Raw genomic sequence first — 20,027 nt, 5'->3', positions numbered from 1 at the left:
CAGGCCAATGTATGCCCAGACAAATCTGGAGTTAATGCAAAGCCTGTGGCATTTTACTAGTAATGTCAAAAATGGTATTTGCTGGCTGCAGTGGAATGATACAAGGAGGAATTCCTGTCAAGATAAATGATAGGAAAAGCTTTCCCCCCTTGGATGCAAGTAAGCCTGCACCACAGCCACACTTGCGGCCTCCAGGTGTCAAGATTTCTGGCTGATGTGGTTGGTGAATCTTGCTCTATGGCACTCTCTCTTGGTCCTTCTGCAAATATGGATGCAGCACTGAGCATCCTTACGCCTCCAGGTCACTACATGATGTCTTACAGCCATAATGCACTGTATCATTTATTCTGGCTGTATATCCACACTCAGTATTTGATATTTGTCACAGCAGGCCCCAAGGTTTCATGCTCAACTGGCAACTACTCAGAGCACACTGTGGCTCCCAGTTGGTCTTCCTGGGTTTTCTTTGCAAAGAAACCAGTTTCAGGGGGAAGAGGCCTGTACTGATCTCTTGGCCCAACATGAAACCAGGCTGCACATCCAGACCTGGCAGCTAGGAAGCACTCCCAGTTCTGTAATCTAGATGCATTTTCTTTGTCCATCGCTCTTAGACGCTCAACTTGTTTAACTGAAGAAAACATTCTTGTTCTGTGTTTCTTACAGAAAACAGTGCGCAAAGGAGATGAATGCATCCTGAAGGACAATAACGAGCGCAGCAAGTGGCTGGTGACTGGCCCTGGAGGAGTTGATATGCTGGTGCCCTCTGTTAGTCTTATCATCCCTCCCCTCAATCCATTAGCAGTGGATCTTGCTACCAAGTGAGTTGCCTGGATTTGTGAAATTACAGCTAGCACTGTGAGTAAATGAAAGAGTTTACTCAAAATAGCAGTTGACCACAAAACTCAGTCAGTGCCTTGAGTGGAGTGCCTCTCACTCTTATAGGGTGGAGGCTTACAGATTAGACTCTTGACTTGAAGAAATACAATGCAGTGAAACTTTCTAGGACCTAGGCTGGAATCTCAGAACATTTAAAACTCAGGTTTTATAATGAGGTTCTCATCTCTAATAATGTTCCCTGCCTTGAAACTATACATAACTGATGTAGATTAGGATAGGCACTATGCTGTTGTAAATGTGCAAGGGATCTGCTTGTCACTAATGCTCTAGAAATGCACTTCCCACTGTGTGGAAGGGAACACAGTGCAGAAGATCCCTGAACTAACAGGGACCTGAGCCAGGAAGTCCACACAATGCAACAAACTTAAGAGCCTGGGTGGGGAAGCAGTGGGTCTGTGTTCATGTGATCCAGCTGCTGGACTTGCTGCGTAGGGCACACTATGCTTTGTGAATGCACTGAATTTGCTTGTAGATGTGAGCTGGTTTGTGTGGAGCCAGTTCAGGAATCGTTGTACTCATGCCATAAAATGTGAGTTTGGTCTGAAAGAGACTGGTTTATCCTTTAACTAACACTTCATGTTGCCTTTTGCTAGCTTGAATTACATGCTTAAAATTACTTTAGGTTGTCATATGAGAAGAAAAGTTCGAGTTTGCTCTTTTGCTTTATCACTTTACCAGCTTTTTTAGAAAAAAGCTTTCCTCTTGTTAGCAATATCACCTATGGCCAAAATCAAAATACTGGAGAGAGTTTGGGATTTCAGCTCTAGATTCTTTGATATACTGTTTATTCATTTGAGAGTCATGGATAAATTCATTTGCAGGACATTTTCTAGTGGAAACAAGTCTTAATGCACTCCACGTCTAATGGCTGTTTCTTGAGGTGTTTTGCAGCTGTGCTATGTAAGAGATGCACAAGTTTTGACTATGAAATTTTGTTTTCCCATCTCAGGATTGAGCAGTACTATGAAGCTATTCTAGCTTTGTGGAACCAGCTTTATATCAACATGAAGAGCCTGGTATCCTGGCATTATTGCATGATTGACATTGAGAAAATCAGAGCAATGACTATTGCCAAGGTAAGACTCTAACTAGTCCTAACTGTAGACCAAGGATATCCATGACCTGGCTTCTGCTGTCCTGAGCAGTGCTTGCTGTCTCCTGTTCAGCTGTTATTCTCCAAAACCATGGGCCTTTACTTTGCTGGGTTGCACAAGTAGTTATATTTTATTGAAGGACAAGCAAAATACTATCCCTTTTGAATACGATATGGATTAATTGGAAGATTAGCTAAGGAGACTTACTACATACTTGCTGTAATAGTTCCCACTACACAAAGGCATGGATAGACAGCATAAGGGTGTAGAGTCACAAACTATTCTTAAGCTATGAAATTTTTACAACAGAAGTATATTAGTTTTCATGGCACTTTTCACACCATTCTTTTTAAAGCAGCGTGGGTAAGTTTTGTTCTAAGAAGCACTTCCTCTGTTTTTCCACAGCTGTATTAGTTTGTTCTGTAGTGGTTCTCTTATCGTTAACCTTCTCCAGTTACTTGCTTTTTCAACATTCTCTTTCTTATTTCAGCTGAAGACGATGCGTAAGGAGGATTACCAAAAAATAATAACTGACCTGGAGATCCATTACCAAGAGTTCCTCAGGAACAGCCAGGGCTCAGAGATGTTTGGTGATGAAGACAAACGAAATATCCAGAGTCAGTTCACTGATGCCCAGAAACACTACCAAACCTTGATTATACAATTGCCCAATCAAGCACGACCACCACAAATAGGTTTGTTGTACTCCTGCATTTTGTTCTGATTGTCCTGCTTGAGTTTCTCTGTTTGGGGGTGTGGGGGTTTTTATGTGAAAATGCTTAGTGAGTTTAAGCTTTCGTTCTGCTAAATCACCTCTGAAAAGGAGGAGACATGGAAAAAGAAGAATTTCGCTGGAATGCATCGACATTGGACTGAACATTCTAGAGACCAGAAAATACTGAAAGTATTCCTCAGAAACGTGTCCAAGAATTGTAATTGCTGTCTCCCAAGATAGCAGATAAAACAGACTATACACAAGGATTTTGTTCTTCTTTCCACTTGTGTGAATCTTGGGGATACTTTTCTGAAATTCTTGAAACTTGCTGAGGAAGTAAGAGGAATTTAGTCCATCTGATATGTTTTCAGTTATTAGGAAACAAAAATCTCACTGCTACATTTGGGAAAGCAAGTTTCTCTTTCTGTAAAGGGGAGATTTCGTGACCTGAAACAGCTGCATAAGAACCCATTTCTTCCACTTTTTCTCAGTTCTACAAGTCAAATCAATGCGTAGGTGTTTTTGGCATTGCCTTGGCTTTCCATATGAAGGAGATTTCTTGACAACTGATGTTTACCTCCTAATTTTTACAGTGTAAAAATATATATTAAAAAAAAATTACATTTTACAGTGGTCCCAACTGAGACCTGTACTGTGGGTTCCTCAAACACCGTTATAGTTAATGACAGAAACCGAGAGCATGAGAAGCAGGAGGCCTGGCTACTGATGGAGCTTCAGAAACTTCGACGTCAGATTGAAGCTTCTGAAATTCGGATGGTTCAAAGAGCTCCTCTTGGAGTGGATCAAGGGGCCCTGCATGACTTTTCAGTCAGATTAAAGGATTTAGAGGTAACTGTTGATGTTTTTCATTGAGCTTCTCAAACTCAGCATGATTCTGTCCTGCAGAGCACACTGCAGTTGTATTACTGATCAGCTGTGAAAGCCTTGTTCTTTCTTTTATGTGGTTAATTAGCATGTGTTTTTCAATCAGAAGCTAACTATGATGATTTAGATTGAACTTCTCCTTTGGGGGCCTAAATAAAAAAAGTTGACTCTTGGCTGTTACAAGAATTCTGTCAGGCTAAGAATACAGAAGGCCTGATGTCTAGTGGATGTGAGCTCATGTTAAGCCTCATCCAAGTTAAAACGCTGTTAACATCCTTCTGCACAGACACCACTTCAGCACCCACCACTGAAGTGCTGTTTTTAGTCTGTGATGTGGATGCGTGAGGCCTGTGCACTCTCTTCCCTCCCAGCACTAGAAGTTTGAAGGGGACTGGAGAGTGAAAATTGATAAGGAAAGAGAACAGATTCAGTATATGAGAATTAAATTCCCACAGAGCAATGAGGCTGCAAAGGCCTTCAGAGCAGAAGCACCTTGGCGCTTCCACTGTGTGGAGTAGGCTGCTGGCAGTAAAGTGCTCCGTGGCCTGCTTTCTACAGAGCTGAATTTGCCAGTGCCTAGAGTGAGAGAGCTGCTCAGATGAGAGGTATTACCATTGTGGACTGTGCACTAAGGAAACCACTGAATGTTACTAATGTTATCTTGAAGAAAGCAAGCTGAAGCACTGCTTCTCTCCTCAATTGAGCTAGTTAGATAATAGCAGACTATTTGGATAGAGAGACCAATAGCATACGTGCAGTCGAATGATCATTCAGCCACCAAGAATATGTAAATCAGGCATTCTCTTTCCTTAGGGTGTGCAGAATGACTCTCAAATAATGGCTGAAACCCTCAATAAGCATAAGGATTTGCTGCCTAACTTCAGAGGCTCTGAAAAGTATGTGTACTTGCAGTCAGAGATAAATGCGCTATTTCAAAAACTGGAAAATATTAATGGTGTGTCTGCTGGCTACTTAGACAGGTAAGAAAATCAAGGTTATAGCAATAAGTCATTCTCTTTCTCCCATAATTCTTAGTCCGAAAATATGCCTTTTGATATCAGACATCTTCTTTTCTACAAATGCTGCCGTGTGGGTAGAAACAAACACCTATGTGAATTTCTTCTTTTTTCTGAAATACTGTTTTTTTTTAAAAAAATAGAATCATGAGAATAGCTGAATTTTCTTTTGTATTGCCAGTTCTCTTTGATGATTCACAATGGATTATAAACAGCACTTTCCTGCTTCAGTTCTTAATGGATTTGTTTTTTATTGTGTTATTTATTGTAGCTTGAATGCACTAAGATGTCTACTCCAGGTCATTCTACAAACAGAAGATGTGGTCAGAGTTTTTGAAGTCAGACTCTCTGAGGAGGAGACTGTTCCTTTGGATCTTGACAAAGTGGAGGCTTACCGGGCCTGTCTGAAGGTGAGAGGCTGAGTCTCAAAGACAAAATTCTTAGCTGCTGTCCCTGGTCTATTGAGCTGACTGGAGCCCTTGCAAAAACACAAGAGTTGAAGAGCTGATCCTGTTGTATTTTATAACATAGATGTTCAATTGCTTCTGCAAATTATTAGGAGGAAAGTACAGGTTACCTGTTCTTCCATCCCCTGGTTGTTGCTGCCTCCATAGCAAAGCCAGTGGAATGGAAGGTGGGAGTTCTCCATAATCCATGCTAATGCAAAGTTGTTTGTGTTTATTCGTATCACTTACGAAGGTAGATTTGAAGGCGTTATCTCCTTTCTTGCAAAAAAGGGTTATTAATTACTTGTCATGTCATCTAGTTGTAACAAATTAAATTATAGTGTTATTCTGTGTCCTATTCCTGGATAGCTTGTCCTATTCCGGGATATCCTTTGTCTGACATTGAGCGGGTCCTTTTGTGTACCGATTGCCTTTGACATAGACCTTCTTTATTCTTCCTGCTCTCAGATGTAATAGGGAAAAGGTGTGTGGGTGGAGCACAAGGTTACCTTTTTATCATGTTGAGTCAGAGCTGCTGTTTCAGTTGTTGGGAGTTGTTTTAGCTGATGTAAGTATGAGCGAGACAAAAAAATTGAGCATGTTATCAAAGGATGCAGTCATCCCTGTGACAGGGAATACGAGGGAGAGCTCTACTTGCACTGTGTGCCATTTCATGATATGCGCATGTGAACACACACAAGTGTGTGTGTATGTGCATGGAGAGTAACATCTCTGTGGAAGATGCTTTTACAGATGTAAACAACCCCCCATCCACAAGTAATTCTTTAAAAAAATAAAAACCTATAAAATGTAAAACTTATATGACAATCCAGAGGCTTGATCCTATATTACAATCTGGAGGTGTGATCCTACGGGTTTTTTTTTTTTTTTTTTTTTTTTTTTTTTTGGAACTACTGTGCATAAGTCTGAGAAACTGAAAAACTGAAATGTTAACTAGAGAATATGAGAGCAGAAGGCTTTGGTTCAACAAATTACTTAATTACTTAGGAGTAAGTCTGACTTTAAATATATTCTTAAGGCTATCTCTATTACCAGAGTATATTCTTCACTTCATGTGTATTTAAATCCAGCTGACATCAGCATACATACTTCGCTGAACTAGAAACAAAATGTTTAAATCCTAACACATTATGCATGCTGTTGATGGTGAAATTTCAGTACTCTCTGAAGAATAAAAGGTATGATATCATTTTTGTTTTCCTCCAGAAAATGAAAGCAGATCTAAACATGAAAAAGTCACTGTTGAATGCCCTGGAAAATGAACTACAGAAAACACATCAGATCCATGCACAGTCTTGCCAGTCATATACCCTGTATGATATGGACATTGGAAAATTTTCTGACAAGGTTACCCAACTAATAGATCGCTGGCAGAGAGCTGAGAAACAGATAGATAACAGGTTAGTAAGAATTTCCTAATGGCTTTTTCCTTATTGCTATTGCTGTGGAGATCATCTAATAGTTAATCTAAAAGAATAGCATTGTTGTAATGTAACAAGTTCTCTGAAAGTAAGAGTTCACAAATAATGATCTCATGGCAATAAGACTACAGTTAACTGTGGATAGATTGAACATACTTCAAAGGGATTGTGTAAGACTGATCAAGAAAATGTAATGTTTCATATAATTAAGGAATTGTTTTAAGATTTTCTTTTTTTATTCTTGCTGATGCTCTTGGATTAAGTACTTCGAGCCAGCATTTTGCTCCTCAAAAAAAGCAACCATGTTTATTCCTCAGTACTCTTTATCTGATGGGTAAGAAATTTAAACTAACACACAAAAAAAGAAAAATAAATTAAGATGTTTTTAATGCTTTAATGAACTAAAGCATATTCTAATACTTTTTTACTTCAGCCCAAAATCTAGTTCTAATGATAAAAATTGTCCAGTTTATCCTTGATTTGGTGAAAATTATGCATAAAGTGTACTAAAGTCAGTGGTATTGTTTTTTGTCACATGCGAAGTTTTACTCATCTTTCAGGCAATAGGAGGTTTGCCAATCTCCCTATCTGGTACACTTGTTCAAAAGTGAGGCACTAAAAACCCATATTGTGTGACTGGTAACTGGTATGATTCTCATTTACTGAAAAGTTTTGTTCAGAATCTCATTTCAGAGCCAGCATTGTTTTACCTAGTTTATTGCTGTGCTTATCAAGGTGTCTTGTTTCTAAACAAATGTTTCAAAAGGGAGAAGGAATGCCCTTTCCATTTTGACAGTTTTCCCTGATATTTTTTTTTAAGATCCTGGGATTTAGAAAGGCAGATCAAACAGCTGAAAACTTACCGAGATCTATACCAGGCTCTGAGTAAATGGGTCTGTGATGCCAGACGCAGGCAGGATTCCATTGAGTCCATGAAACTGTGCGATTGCAACACCATCATGAGATACCTACATGAACAGAAGGTATACAGCACCTAACATTGTCCTCAATTAATTGGATTTTAAACTGCTTTACTATTCAGAAAATATCTGTAACAATGTAGTCTGCAATACTGTATCCTGTTTTGAATTACAAAATACGCAAGCTACCAAAAAACCACTGCACATATAGAAGGCAGGAGAAAGGAAGTATTATTCTCATTACTTTCTGATGGTACTGTTACAGATGATGAGTAAGGCCCTGCTTGGCTCCTACCCAGTGACAAACACTCTTACACATCAGCTTTGAATTAATCAAAGGAACTGTATGATGTTGCAGCTTATGGGTCAAATTGTAGCATACGAATAAAAATAAAGAGAGGGTAAATACACCTAAGATAAAGTCAAGCAACTGTCCTGCCCCAGCTCTGATGTTTGTTCAGCTGCTAGGTATTTCTTACTCAGAAAAATCTTCTCATACACAGAAAGTTTGCCTTTTTTAAAGACTGCGCAGCTACAGGCCCTTTCAGGTGTAGGCCTCTGGGGTTGCAGTGGTCTCATACTGGAGACACCTTCTGATGGAAGCAGGATATACAGGAGGAAATACTGGCAAATCAGATGCACTGATTCACAGCTCACTTTTTTCTTGACAGAACTTGCACAGTGAAATCTGTGGGAAGCGAGACAAAGTTGAGGAGCTTCTCAAGCATGCAGATCAGTGCTCGGCTGCAATTAAGGTACTTGGATTTCAGTGTTCTTGTAAGACATGGTTTTTCATGGTGGGATGTATCCCATTGCCTCTGCTCTACTGGTGGGTGAAATGTCAGCTCTCTGTTTTGTGTATGCAGAAATTGCTGAAGTGAAAAATCACAGAAAATCACAGAAGGTTGGAAGGGACCTCTAGAAGTCATCTAGTCCAACCTCCCTGCTCAAGCAGGGTCACCTAGAGCATGTTAGACAGGTTTGCATGCAAGGGGGTTTTGAGTATCTCTAGAGAAGGAGACTCCACAACCTCTCTGGGTAACCTTTTCCAGAAGGGAGGAAGGGGCGGCACAGCTGAAGCACTGGTGTGTAATGAAAGCAATTTGTAAACTTACCATTTGAGGACCGCGAGGATACAGGAGATACCAGTGAGAACTTCTCTTCAGGAGAATCAAAGCCTCCTTTTAGAAAGACCAACCCTTTCCATTTCACATGTTAAAAGTAAGAGAGTAGAGAACAGATTAGTAGCTGAGGAGGTAGAACTGATTAGGTCTAGGAAGCAAGACCAGTGCAGATTAGCAGAAGTGGTGTGCAGCAGCCATGAAAACTAAGAAGATAAACAGAGCGTGGTTTTGTGGTCTTTGGTTTTCTATGTAGCCTTTATTTCCATGCTTTTTCCAGCTCCACCTTACTCTCTGAGACAGAGATTTTGGTATGTCTGGCATGGCATATATAGCATAAAAGAGATACTGAGAAAGCTATTTCTGATAACGTTTGGTTGGTAGTAGTATCTAGATCAATTGCTTCCATGAATTCTTCTACCTCTCTGTAGCCCTCAGCTAACAGAAACACGTATCTCTCTGTTTTAGCAAAATATTTATTCTCTCTCCTTCCCTTTGTCATTCTTCTCCTATGAGTCCCTGCAGTAGTAGCTGGACTGATGAGCCTCTATTTATAACAAGGTCACTAGTACATGGCAGGAAAAAGAAAGTTATGTAGCTTTTTATAACAAGAAAAACATCCTTATTTGCATTTTAGATGTCCAAATACCAGGGAGTTCCTTGGCAGTTGCTAAATGGGTCTTATTTTTCTCTGTTTTGCAGGATTATGAACTACAGGTTGCTTCCTACAGTTCAGGATTAGAAACCTTGCTCAACATACCTATCAAGAAGTCTGTTGTTCAGTCTCCTTCAGTGCTGATTCTGCAAGAGGTATCTTTCTTTTCTCACCCATCATTCTTTTGAATAGGTTTATTAATCCATATGAGACATGGCAAGTTATAGCCAGCTATATTCTAAAAATTAGCGCTGCTATTTGTAAATGTGTACTAAGCAGGTACACACAGGGAATTGATGCAGAATAGTCACTGTGCTGTGAAATTATGCTTGGGCTCATTTAGAAAATAACTCCCTGTGTAGAATAACCCTCAGGAATTTACCTCATTCCTATTCAATATCTATTACATACACATTGTGAGAAAGTAGGATTCATGCCCTAAGTGGATTAGTCACTTTCAACCTAGTTTAAAGTTTAACCTAGGGTACTTGTGACTGTCAGACAGGAAGAATGTGATGAACTAGGGAATGAAGCCTTGGATTTATCACACCTGCTGTGGAAGAAAATAATCTTGAAAAAGAAGGTGTAGGTTTATCAGAAGGGAGAATTTATATTCTGTGGGATCCCGAGAAAGTCATGTGAAGTTATCAAGAGGAGAATTTACTTTTTTCTTTTCAAGTGACATGTTTTCTCAAGTGGTTTGGAATCCTTTAAGTGATCTGAGACCTAAGTGTATTAGTGTGTTCATCTCTAGCTCTTTAGTAGAGGCTGATAACAATTCTCTTTTTCTTTTCAAGGCTGCTGAGGCTCAGTCTCGCTACATAGAACTTCTTACAAGATCAGGAGATTATTACAAATTCTTAAGTGAAATGTTAAAGAGCATGGAAGATTTGAAGGTAATCTACCTTTCTTAATTCTTTTACCTTCCATTTTTATCACAGGCTAGCAAGCTATCATTGGTCCAAAACTTTCTGCTTTAGTGCAGTGCAAAATGGTCCACAAAACTAAATCCTGAGCTTACTCAGCCAACAGAAGACTCAGTGGTGTCCCATCAAGGAGACATATAAGCAGTTTCATGCATCTTCTGTCAAAGAGTATGGTATATTGCAGTCAACTCTGAGGTGATGTGTGGGGTGGAGAACTTCAGCCTTCTTGGTAAACAGGAGGTATTCACCAAAAGTATGAAGCCCTGGTCCGTCTCCTCCCATAAAAGCCTTGACCTTGGAGAACGTGCAGTTATCTTGAGTGCTGAAAATCTCTTTCTCATAGTAAAGAAGCCATGTCTCATTTCAGACTATGTCTGCAATGTTGGTATCCACTGTTTCAAATGTGATAACACTTAATTTGATTCATCTCAGTGGGAACAGAACGAGGTCCCTTTCAGAACTCACATATAGGGCATGTGAATCACCTGTTAGAAGAATGGTGGTGATTCTCTATGAGGCTATTTAATAGTTCGTTGTTGAATTCTTGGTACAACAGATTTTACCATCTGAAGTCCATTTCCCCTCTCCCCATCATATACCTTCTCCCTCTGAAAGTCATCCTATTGATTTCTGAATAATATCTGACTGAATACGTAAGGATTCTAAAATTTACTTTGACATTAAACAAAGGATGGTTTTCAGCTTCCATTGAGGCAGAGAAAAAAAATCTTGACATTACAAGTTTTCAGTGTTGTGAATGTATATTGTATTGCATGTAATCATTTTGAAAAAGTTGTCATATGTGCATTTTTTTCCTGTTTTCATTTTGCAGATGAAAGCCACCAAAATTGAACTCCTAGAAGAAGAACTCAGGCTTGCCAGAGATTCAAATTCAGAGACAAGCAACAAACATAAATTCCTGGAACAAAATTTGCAGAAGTACCAGCTGGACATTTCTCAACTCAAAGCAAAGCTGATGAGTCTGGAGGAGATGAAAAGACAAGCTGAGATGGATGGAAATTCTGCTAAGCAAAACCTGGACAAATGCTACGCCCAAATAAAGGATCTAAATGACAGAATAACCAGGCTGACTTATGAGATTGAAGATGAGAAAAGAAAAAGGAAGCTGCTGGAGGATAGATATGAACAGCAGAAGAATGATTATGACCAGCTGCAGAAAACAAGACAAAACGAGAAAGACAGCCTTGGCTGGCAAAAGTTAGAGTCTGAGAAGGTCATCAAGGAGAAGGAGTACGAGATAGAAAGATTAAGGGTTCTTCTTCAGGATGAAGGCACACGGAAGAGGGAATATGAAAATGAGCTGGCTAAGGTAAGAAACCAGTTTAGCGAGGAGATGAGTAATTTAAAGAACAAGTATGAAACTGAAATTAATATTAAGAAGACCACAATCCAGCAGATAGCTGCACAGAAAGACGATGATGCAAAAGGTCTCAGAGCCCAGGTTGACAGACTGACAAGAGAAAACAGAGACCTTAAGGATGAGATTGTGAGGCTCAATGATGCCATTCTGCAAACCACAGACCAGCGGAGGAGGGCGGAGGAGGATGCCCTTCAACAAAAGGCTTGCAGTTCTGAGGTATCACAGCAAAAGCACCAGTTGGAGCTGGAGCTGAAACAGATCATTCAGCTTCGTGGTGAAGACAGCTCAAGATACAAGCAGGCTCTTGAAGAGGCTGCTGCAACTATACAGGATAAAACTAAGGAGCTAGAAAGGCTAAAGATTCAGCTTCAAGAAGAGGCTAAAAGCCGATGGGAACTTGAAAATGAATTGGCTAAGGTAAGGAACAGTTATGATGAGGAAATTATTAGTTTAAAGAACAAATATGAAACTGAGATTAATATCACAAAGACCACAATTCACCAGGTCACCATGCAAAAGGAAGAGGACACAAATAATTATAGAACTCAGCTTGATAATACCATGAGAGAAAATAGGAATTTGTGTGAGGAAATTAGGAGACTGAAGAATACAATAAGTCAAACAACAGATAATCTACGGAAAGTAGAGGAGAATGCTCAGCAGCAGAAGGCAGCTGGCTCTGAGCTTTCTCAGAAGAAACAGCAGCTGGAGATTGAACTGAAACAAGTTATTCAGAGACACTCTGAAGAAACCATGCGATACAAACAGTCACTTGATGATGCTTCTAAGACCATTAAGGAAAGGAATAAAGAGATTGACAGGCTGAGAAAGTTGTTGGATGTGGAAACAAGTCAAAGGAAAGAACTAGAGGATGAGAACAGTCAGTTAAAAAGAGTTCAGTTTGACTTACAGAAAGCAAACACCAGTGCAACTGAGACAATCAACAAGCTGAGGATCCAAGAGCAGGACCTGGCTAGACTGAAAATTGACTATGAAAGAGTTTTGCAAGAGAAAAAAGGAAGGGATCAAGAAAGTGCAAAGTCCCAAAGCACTATAAAGGACTTGCAGATCCAGAAACATAAGCTAGAGGAGGAACTTTGCAGGCAGAATAAAAACGTAATGGAGGAGACATCCAGGAGAAAAAAACTGGAAGAGGAAATAGAAAGCATGAGGAGATCTCTGAGAGAGCAATCAGTTAAAATCACTAATCTCACACAGCAGATAGAGGAAGTGTCTATTGTAAAGAAAAGGAATGAAGATGATCTTAGACACCAAAGAGAAGCATTAGATGGTCATGTGAGAGAGAAGCAGAGATACATGGAGGAGATAAGAAAATATACATCCGATATTGAGACTTTACGCCGTCAGTTGGTCCAAGAACAAGAGCAATTAAAACAGGCTCACCTACGATATGAGCACTTACAGAAAACCTCTGAGGAGAAAAGCAAAAACTTGAATGAGTGCAAAATAGAAATTGAAAGGCTTCAGTCTCTTACCGAGAACCTAACTAAGGAACACTTGTTACTAGAGGAAGAGCTGCGAAATGTTAGATTGGAATACGATAACCTCAGAATGGTCAGAAGTGAAGTTGATGAGAAAAATACTGCCATTGCTGAACTAAAGAATCAGCTCCAGACGAGCAGCAAGCAAACCCTGGAACTTCAGGGGTTGATTAATGATTTACAGAAAGAAAGGGAAAAATTGAGACAGGAAATTGAAAAATTCCAAAAGCAGGCTCTGGAGGTATTCACACATATTTTGATCCCGACTTTACTGTCTCTCCGATTAATTAATTGCAATGTCCGTTTGAATCAACCTAATTCACACCTTGTTATTTTAAGTTCACTGTACTTGTGACTAATATCCTTTTTATGACCTCTCCCCTTGTTAATTTTTAAAGAATAGGGCAAGTTTTGGCCACTTCCTCAGTCCCTTTATGCCCTGGGATCAGTACTAGGGAGCCATAACTTATCTTAATCACTCAGCTGAGCCTTGCCCTCATGGTCTGCACCAGTCTTCACCACACCATCCTAGGGTGAAATGAGAGTATGTGGTATACCCCTGTGCTTTAGCTGTACCCTGCTAGCTGTGTGCTTCTCAGTGCTGTTTTAACCAGGATAGCTTACAGTAGTCCTTTGAGGCTGATCTGAGTTGTATCATCAACTAAACCAGTTAAAAGCTCCATAATCAACAAGCTGTCAAGGTGCTGTTTAGCTGGGTAAAACGAGTCTTGGCTACATCTAAGAATGAAAGGTGATATTTTCAGCTGTATATAAACCTAAATTTCATTGACTTTTGATGAGATATATGTTCCTAAGACAGACTTGCAAATCTTACCATCAGCCCTCTTTTTCCTCAACTTGAATCTTAGGCGGTAGCCCAGAAAAGTGAAAGAAAAAGTATTTTTTGTCTTTCTTCTGCCTATTTTCTTGTCCAAAGAGCTATTCCTGTATTTATAACTGAGCACTTGTGAAAACATTTCCTTTTTTCTGTACCCTTTATAATCATTTTTTCATTCCAGTTCTCAGATATTCTTTCCTTTTTTTCAGTTTTTATTTCCTTGATTTTAAAAATCTTCATGCTAATTAAAAAATAACACGAATGTTTAGCATTATTTGACATCAGTACATAGATGTATACATATGCATGTATTACAAATACATAAACGCATATTCAGTTTAATCCGGACTGCACGTGTGTATGTGAGTTTGTATAAATGTATACATTATGGAGACATTAAGTGAATTAAAACGTAAAGGAACACAGGTGATATCTTTTGGAGTAACATGGGAAACTGATAGAAAAGGAGAAAAATGAGTCATGCATTTCCTTTTTACACATTTATGGCCTGTCCTTAGCTGGTATAAATTGACCCAGCTCAGTAGGACTATGGCAGTGTGCATCTGCTAGGCATCAGACTTTTAATGAATCTTGAATGCTCTGTGTGGATGTACTATGAGATGTATTGAAAAGTTATCATGAATTAAGTAAATCACCAACAAATCAAATCAAGGCTATAGGTAGTAGAATACAATCTCTGTGATACTAGAGATACTTTAGTGAAGGGACATCTGTCTCTTTGCTGTTTCAAATCCTGTTTCAAATATCCATTGTCTTGGGTAAGACACAGTAATGCCTAGGATGCCTTCCAGTGTCGAGTTTGCTGTAGGTTAAGTGACAGGCTAAATAGCATTGAAATCATTGTGGAGAGTATAACTCTTAACTGTCCTCTCTTGATTTATTTCTTCTTTTAAATTTTAGGCATCCAATAGGATTCAAGAATCCAAAAATCAGTATAGTCACATTATGCAAGAAAGAGAGACCTTGCTGATAAAGATGAGCGCTTTGGAGCAAGACAAAGCAAGGCTGCAGAGATTAGAAGAGGAGCTGAACCGTTTGAAAGTTACCCTGGAATCAGAGAGTCGTTTGAAGCAACGTCTGGAAAGTGAGAAACAACAAATCCTGAATGACCTCAATCAGTGGAAGAGCCAGCATTCCCGGACAGAAGAATCCATTAGAAAGATTCAATGTGAGAAAGAGAAGAGCGAGAGGGAGAAGAGTGCCCTGAGGAGTGAGATTGAAAGGCTGCAGATGGAGATTAAAAGGATTGAAGAGAGGTATCGGTGCAGACTGGAGGAAACTGCCGTCAAGAGCCAGTCAGAGTTGGAGTCTGAGCGTCTGAGGCTGCAGAGAGAGATTGAGAAGCTCAAGCAACGCCCATATGGGTCCCATAGGTCTACACAGACTGAAGAAGACTTTGGTATTGATGCCTCCAAGTTGCTGTTCACTGGGCTTCGGAAGAAGATTACAGCAATGCAGCTGTACGACTGTCAGCTAATAGACAAACTTACACTGGATAAACTGCTGAAGGGGCAGAGGTCAGTGGAAGAAGTTGCTGCTGAGATTGAACCCTATCTCAAAGGAGCAGGCGCTATTGCAGGGGTGTCTCTTTCACCCAAACAGAAGTACTCGTTCGTTGAGGGCAAACGGAATCAGCTTCTTACACCAGAAAATGCAGTCCTCCTTTTAGAAGCCCAGGCAGCAACAGGAGGTGTGATAGACCCACATCGAAATGAGATATTAACAGTGGATAGTGCTATTGCCAGAGATCTCATTGACTTTGATGACAGAGAACAAATTTATACAGCAGAAAAGGCTATTACAGGATTTAAAGACCCCTTCTCAGGCAAAACCGTGCCGGTGTCTGAAGCTATCAAGAAAAACCTGGTTGACAGAGAAACTGGGATTCGCCTTCTTGAAGCTCAGCTGGCTGTAGGAGGGATTGTTGATCCTGTCAACAGTGTTTTCCTGCCCAAAGACGTAGCTTTATCTCGTGGGTTGATTGACAAAGACCTATACAGGATCCTGAACAACTGCCAAGGTTCTACAAAGAACTTCATTGATCCCACCACCAAAAAGGCAGTCACTTATATGCAACTGAAAGAAAAATGCAGGATTGAGCCGCACACTGGTTTGCTTCTCCTCCCAGTGCAGAAGAGAAGTATGTCATTCCAAGGGATCAGGCAGCCTGTCTCAGTTGATGCACTCTTTGAAGCTGGAATTATTATGGAATCAACAAGGAATGACTTGGAAAGGGGGGCAATTACAGTGGAAGAAGTAAGTGAGAGAATTATTGATTTCCTTCAGGGCTCTAGCTGTATCGCAGGTATCTACAATGAAGCTACTAAAGAGAAGCTTGGCATTTACCAGGCTATGAAAATAGGTTTGGTAAGACCAGGGACAGCCCTTGAACTTCTAGAAGCCCAGGCAGCCACAGGGTTCATAGTGGATCCTGTCAGTAATGTGAGGTTGCCTGTTGAGGAAGCTTACAAAAGAGGCCTTGTTGGAATTGAATTTAAAGAGAAGCTTCTCTCTGCTGAAAGAGCTGTCACTGGGTACAAAGACCCAGAAACTGGAAACATCATTTCTCTGTTTCAAGCAATGAACAAAGAGCTCATTGAGAGAGGCCATGGCATTCGTTTGCTGGAGGCTCAGATTGCTACCGGGGGAATCATTGACCCCAAAGAAAGCTACCGCTTGCCAGTAGAGACGGCCTACAAGCGTGGCTACTTCAATGAGGAGCTCAACCAAATCCTCAGTGATCCCAGTGATGACACCAAAGGATTTTTTGATCCCAATACAGAGGAGAACTTGACCTACTTGCAGCTGAAAGAAAGATGCATAAAGGATGAAGCAACAGGGCTCTGCCTTCTGCCACTGAGAGAAAAGAAGAAAGTGGTGCACACTTCCCAGAAGAATACCCTTAGGAAACGCCGGGTTGTCATCGTAGATCCAGAAACAAACAGGGAGATGTCAGTGCAGGAGGCATACAGCAAAGGCCTCATAGATTATGACACCTACACCGAACTAGCTGAACAGGAGTGCGAGTGGGAAGAAATAACTATTACAGGATCAGATGGTAGCAGTAGAGTAGTCCTTGTTGACAGAAAAACAGGTAGCCAGTATGACATACAAGATGCTATTGATAAAGGTCTGGTTGAGAGGAAGTTTTTTGACCAGTACCGTTCTGGCAGTCTAAGTCTTACGCAGTTTGCAGACATGATTTCCTGCCGCAATGGCACCGATGAGGTGTTTCGGCATGAGTCGGTAACTCGGTCTCCCACAGTGCTGAGTGTCAGGAGTTCTTCCTCACTGCTAAGGAGTGGTTCTTTCTCAGAGACCCCAGAGGAGTGCAGTCCTATTGCAGCCATATTTGACACAGAAAACTTGGAGAAAATCTCCATTTCAGAAGCTATACAACGGGGCATTGTGGATAGCATCACTGGGCAGCGGTTGCTTGAAGCTCAGGCCTGCACAGGGGGTATAATATGCCCTACTACAGGCCAGAGGCTTTCGCTTCAGGAAGCCATCAGTCAGGGCATCATTGATCAGGATATGGCCACACGGCTCAAACCGGCCCAGAAGGCCTACTTAGGGTTTGAAGGCATAAAGGGTGGACGCAAAAGAATGTCAGCAGCTGAAGCGGTGAAAGAAAAGTGGTTGCCTTACGAGGCTGGGCAGCGGTTCCTTGAATTCCAGTACCTCACTGGAGGCCTTGTGGACCCCGAAGTGCGTGGAAGAATAAGCACTGAAGAAGCCATTAGGAATGGATTGATTGATGGTCGTGCTGCCCAGAAATTGCAAGATACTAGCAGCTATCCCAAAATTCTGACCTGCCCCAAGACCAAGCTGAAAATATCCTACAAAGATGCAATGAATCGGTCAATGGTGGAGGACATCACTGGGCTCAAACTCCTGGAAGCAGCCTCTGTTTCATCTAAAGGCATATCCAGTCCCTATAATGTCTCCTCAGCACCCGGCTCACGTTCTGGCTCTCGCTCTGGTTCACGTTCGGGCTCACGCAGTGGATCTAGGAGGGGAAGTTTTGATGCATCAGCAACATCTTCATATTCTTACTCATACTCAACGTTCAGCAGTGGGTCTATTGGGCGCTAGCACCAAGCAAGGGAATATGTCTGCATTTCATATGATTTAGATTAGTCTATTTCCCTTTTCCTAAAACAAAAACAACAAAAAACCCAAAGCAAAACCTAAACCAATCTTGTTTATGGTCCTATTTTTATTTACTCATGCAAAGTCACTTTGCTGGGGAAAAAAGAAAAAAAGGCATGGCTAAAACAAATCTCTTGTGGATGTGTTTAAATTCTCTTCTGATAAAGCTGTAAAATGCTTGAATGCAAATTTATAGAGTAAAGATTATGGGACACAAAAGGTCATATTTGTGCATTTTGAGTTTCAGCTGCCATTTTCTTCTGGTGTTTGAATTTTTAATCAATTTCCTGTATATTTTAAATGTTCTATCATTTTCCTTCTGTTTTCTGTAACTGTCAACCTGTAAGATGTTAACTGAGGTTTGTAAGACTTGTAGTAGTTAATTTTTTCCATATAGACCTTTTTCAATTTGCTATTAAGAAGAAAAAAAATGTTAACAATGTGGACAGAAAATATCTTTCCTATGGCTTTGGAATCTATAATGTAACACAAAAAGCTCTGTCTTCTTCCAGAGATATTCTACTTCTTTATGTTTGACTATCCATTTTCTTAAGTATAGTTTAATGGATATTAAGGGCTATTATTAGGTTGGGCTTTTGTTTTATTACTACCTACCTATATTTTCTACTATTTTGCTTAATTTCCATGTAACAAACCAAAACAAAAAACTAACTGCAGCAAGTCAGCTATTCTGGGCAATAAACTTTTAAAGTTTTAAAGTATTTGTTGTGTGCTTACTAAATTTGGCTATGAACACTCTTGGACCTAAGGATTAGAGAAAGAACTCTTACGTTAAAGTACCAAATACTAGTTTTGACTTAAAAAAACACTCTACAAGTACACTGCTTTTCATAATCCATCATGTTTATGAATACAGACATCCAATTCTGCATTTTCTGTAGAAAACTGAGGATAGCACCAATTCTTTAAACTGTGCATCTAGAAGCATAAAGCAACTTTCCAGAGCTGGTTGCAGATGTTTCTTAGCCCAGAAATTGAGAATAGTTTGTGTATGGCACAGACTTTAGATACAGTTCTGATATTCAGAAAACTCTGCAGCTGATTTTTAGATTAGAAGCTGCACTTCAGCTGCTGGAGACAGAATTACCAAAATCCATCTTCTCTCTCACCCCAGTGAGGGGAACACACTGCAGGAATTAGGCAGCATTGGAACAGTGCTTAGCACTTTTGTCTATTAACTTCCTCTTTCTATCTGTAGCTAAAACAGATAGAAATGATAAAATTCAAGATGACAGGCATGGCTAAAAGCATGTATATGCCTCAGGCACCACTCCCAACTACTTACAGGTAGAATTTATTTTGGATATTGAAATTGTCCGAGAAGCTTTTCACTGAAGTGCTGACCTGGCAGTTACCTATAACCACATGAATTCTTGCAAATGATCACGCTGCTAGTAGCATAATGCCTACCCAGAGGTATCTGCACTACCCTGTGAAAGGGGGAGGAGGGCAGTGTCTCTGAATACAAAGCACATTGTGCTCTGGCTGAGGAACACTCAAAGTGGCTGAAGTGGCTTCAGACCATGCTTGTGTCTTCTCTTCCTGTGGCCACTGAGCACTGGTCCATTTCTTAGCTTGGGACAGGCCCCAGATAGAAGGAGCCAGCAGGCTGCCCACTGCCAACTTAAAAAGGTATGGAACTGTTCCTTCCCGTCTTCCAGCTCACCACTCGGGAGGAAACACTGCTAGCCTTTCAGCAAACAAGGGAAATGGCACTTTCTACACAACTTCAAGGAATGCAAGTAAAGTACTGCAGTGAAACCTTTCCAGTAGTAAGAATAAGGTGCTGTTTCATAGGAAGGATGCTGGCAACTTCCAAAAAATCAAAAAAGAGGAAAAAAATCATTATATAATCTTAAAAATAATTTCTAAAAAGCTTTATTTGCTGTTGCAGAAATTTCTGGCACCATTGACTTCAGTGATGTTGGATTGTTTCATACCTTAGACCCATCTTTTCCAGGCTCTCCAACAACTCCTGGATATCCCTATATAAAA

At 40.3% G+C, this 20,027-nt stretch overlaps 1 protein-coding gene across 3 annotated transcripts in view; it reads left to right on the top strand.

The window, feature by feature from the left end:
* DSP (desmoplakin) overlaps positions 1-18,733 on the top strand; it is a 40,870-nt gene extending 22,137 nt beyond the window's left edge. The window contains exons 12-24 of one of the 3 annotated variants that reach the window (XM_062569992.1): positions 664-818; positions 1,847-1,973; positions 2,482-2,686; positions 3,338-3,555; positions 4,405-4,571; positions 4,879-5,017; positions 6,281-6,474; positions 7,316-7,478; positions 8,087-8,170; positions 9,239-9,346; positions 9,989-10,087; positions 10,950-11,447; positions 14,760-18,733. In XM_062569992.1, coding sequence (XP_062425976.1) covers positions 664-818; positions 1,847-1,973; positions 2,482-2,686; positions 3,338-3,555; positions 4,405-4,571; positions 4,879-5,017; positions 6,281-6,474; positions 7,316-7,478; positions 8,087-8,170; positions 9,239-9,346; positions 9,989-10,087; positions 10,950-11,447; positions 14,760-17,954 — 5,352 coding nt within the window. In that variant the 3' untranslated portion in view covers positions 17,955-18,733. Of the gene's footprint in view, positions 1-663; positions 819-1,846; positions 1,974-2,481; positions 2,687-3,337; positions 3,556-4,404; positions 4,572-4,878; positions 5,018-6,280; positions 6,475-7,315; positions 7,479-8,086; positions 8,171-9,238; positions 9,347-9,988; positions 10,088-10,949; positions 13,242-14,759 lie in introns of all 3 variants that reach the window. The other 2 variants (XM_062569991.1, XM_062569990.1) reach the window with 2 other exon arrangements.
* Positions 18,734-20,027: the final 1,294 nt, after the last annotated feature.

This window comes from Rhea pennata, chromosome 2 (assembly GCF_028389875.1).
Source record: "Rhea pennata isolate bPtePen1 chromosome 2, bPtePen1.pri, whole genome shotgun sequence".
Lineage (NCBI taxonomy): Eukaryota > Metazoa > Chordata > Aves > Rheiformes > Rheidae > Rhea > Rhea pennata.
This window is presented reverse-complemented; position numbering and strand designations above follow the sequence as displayed.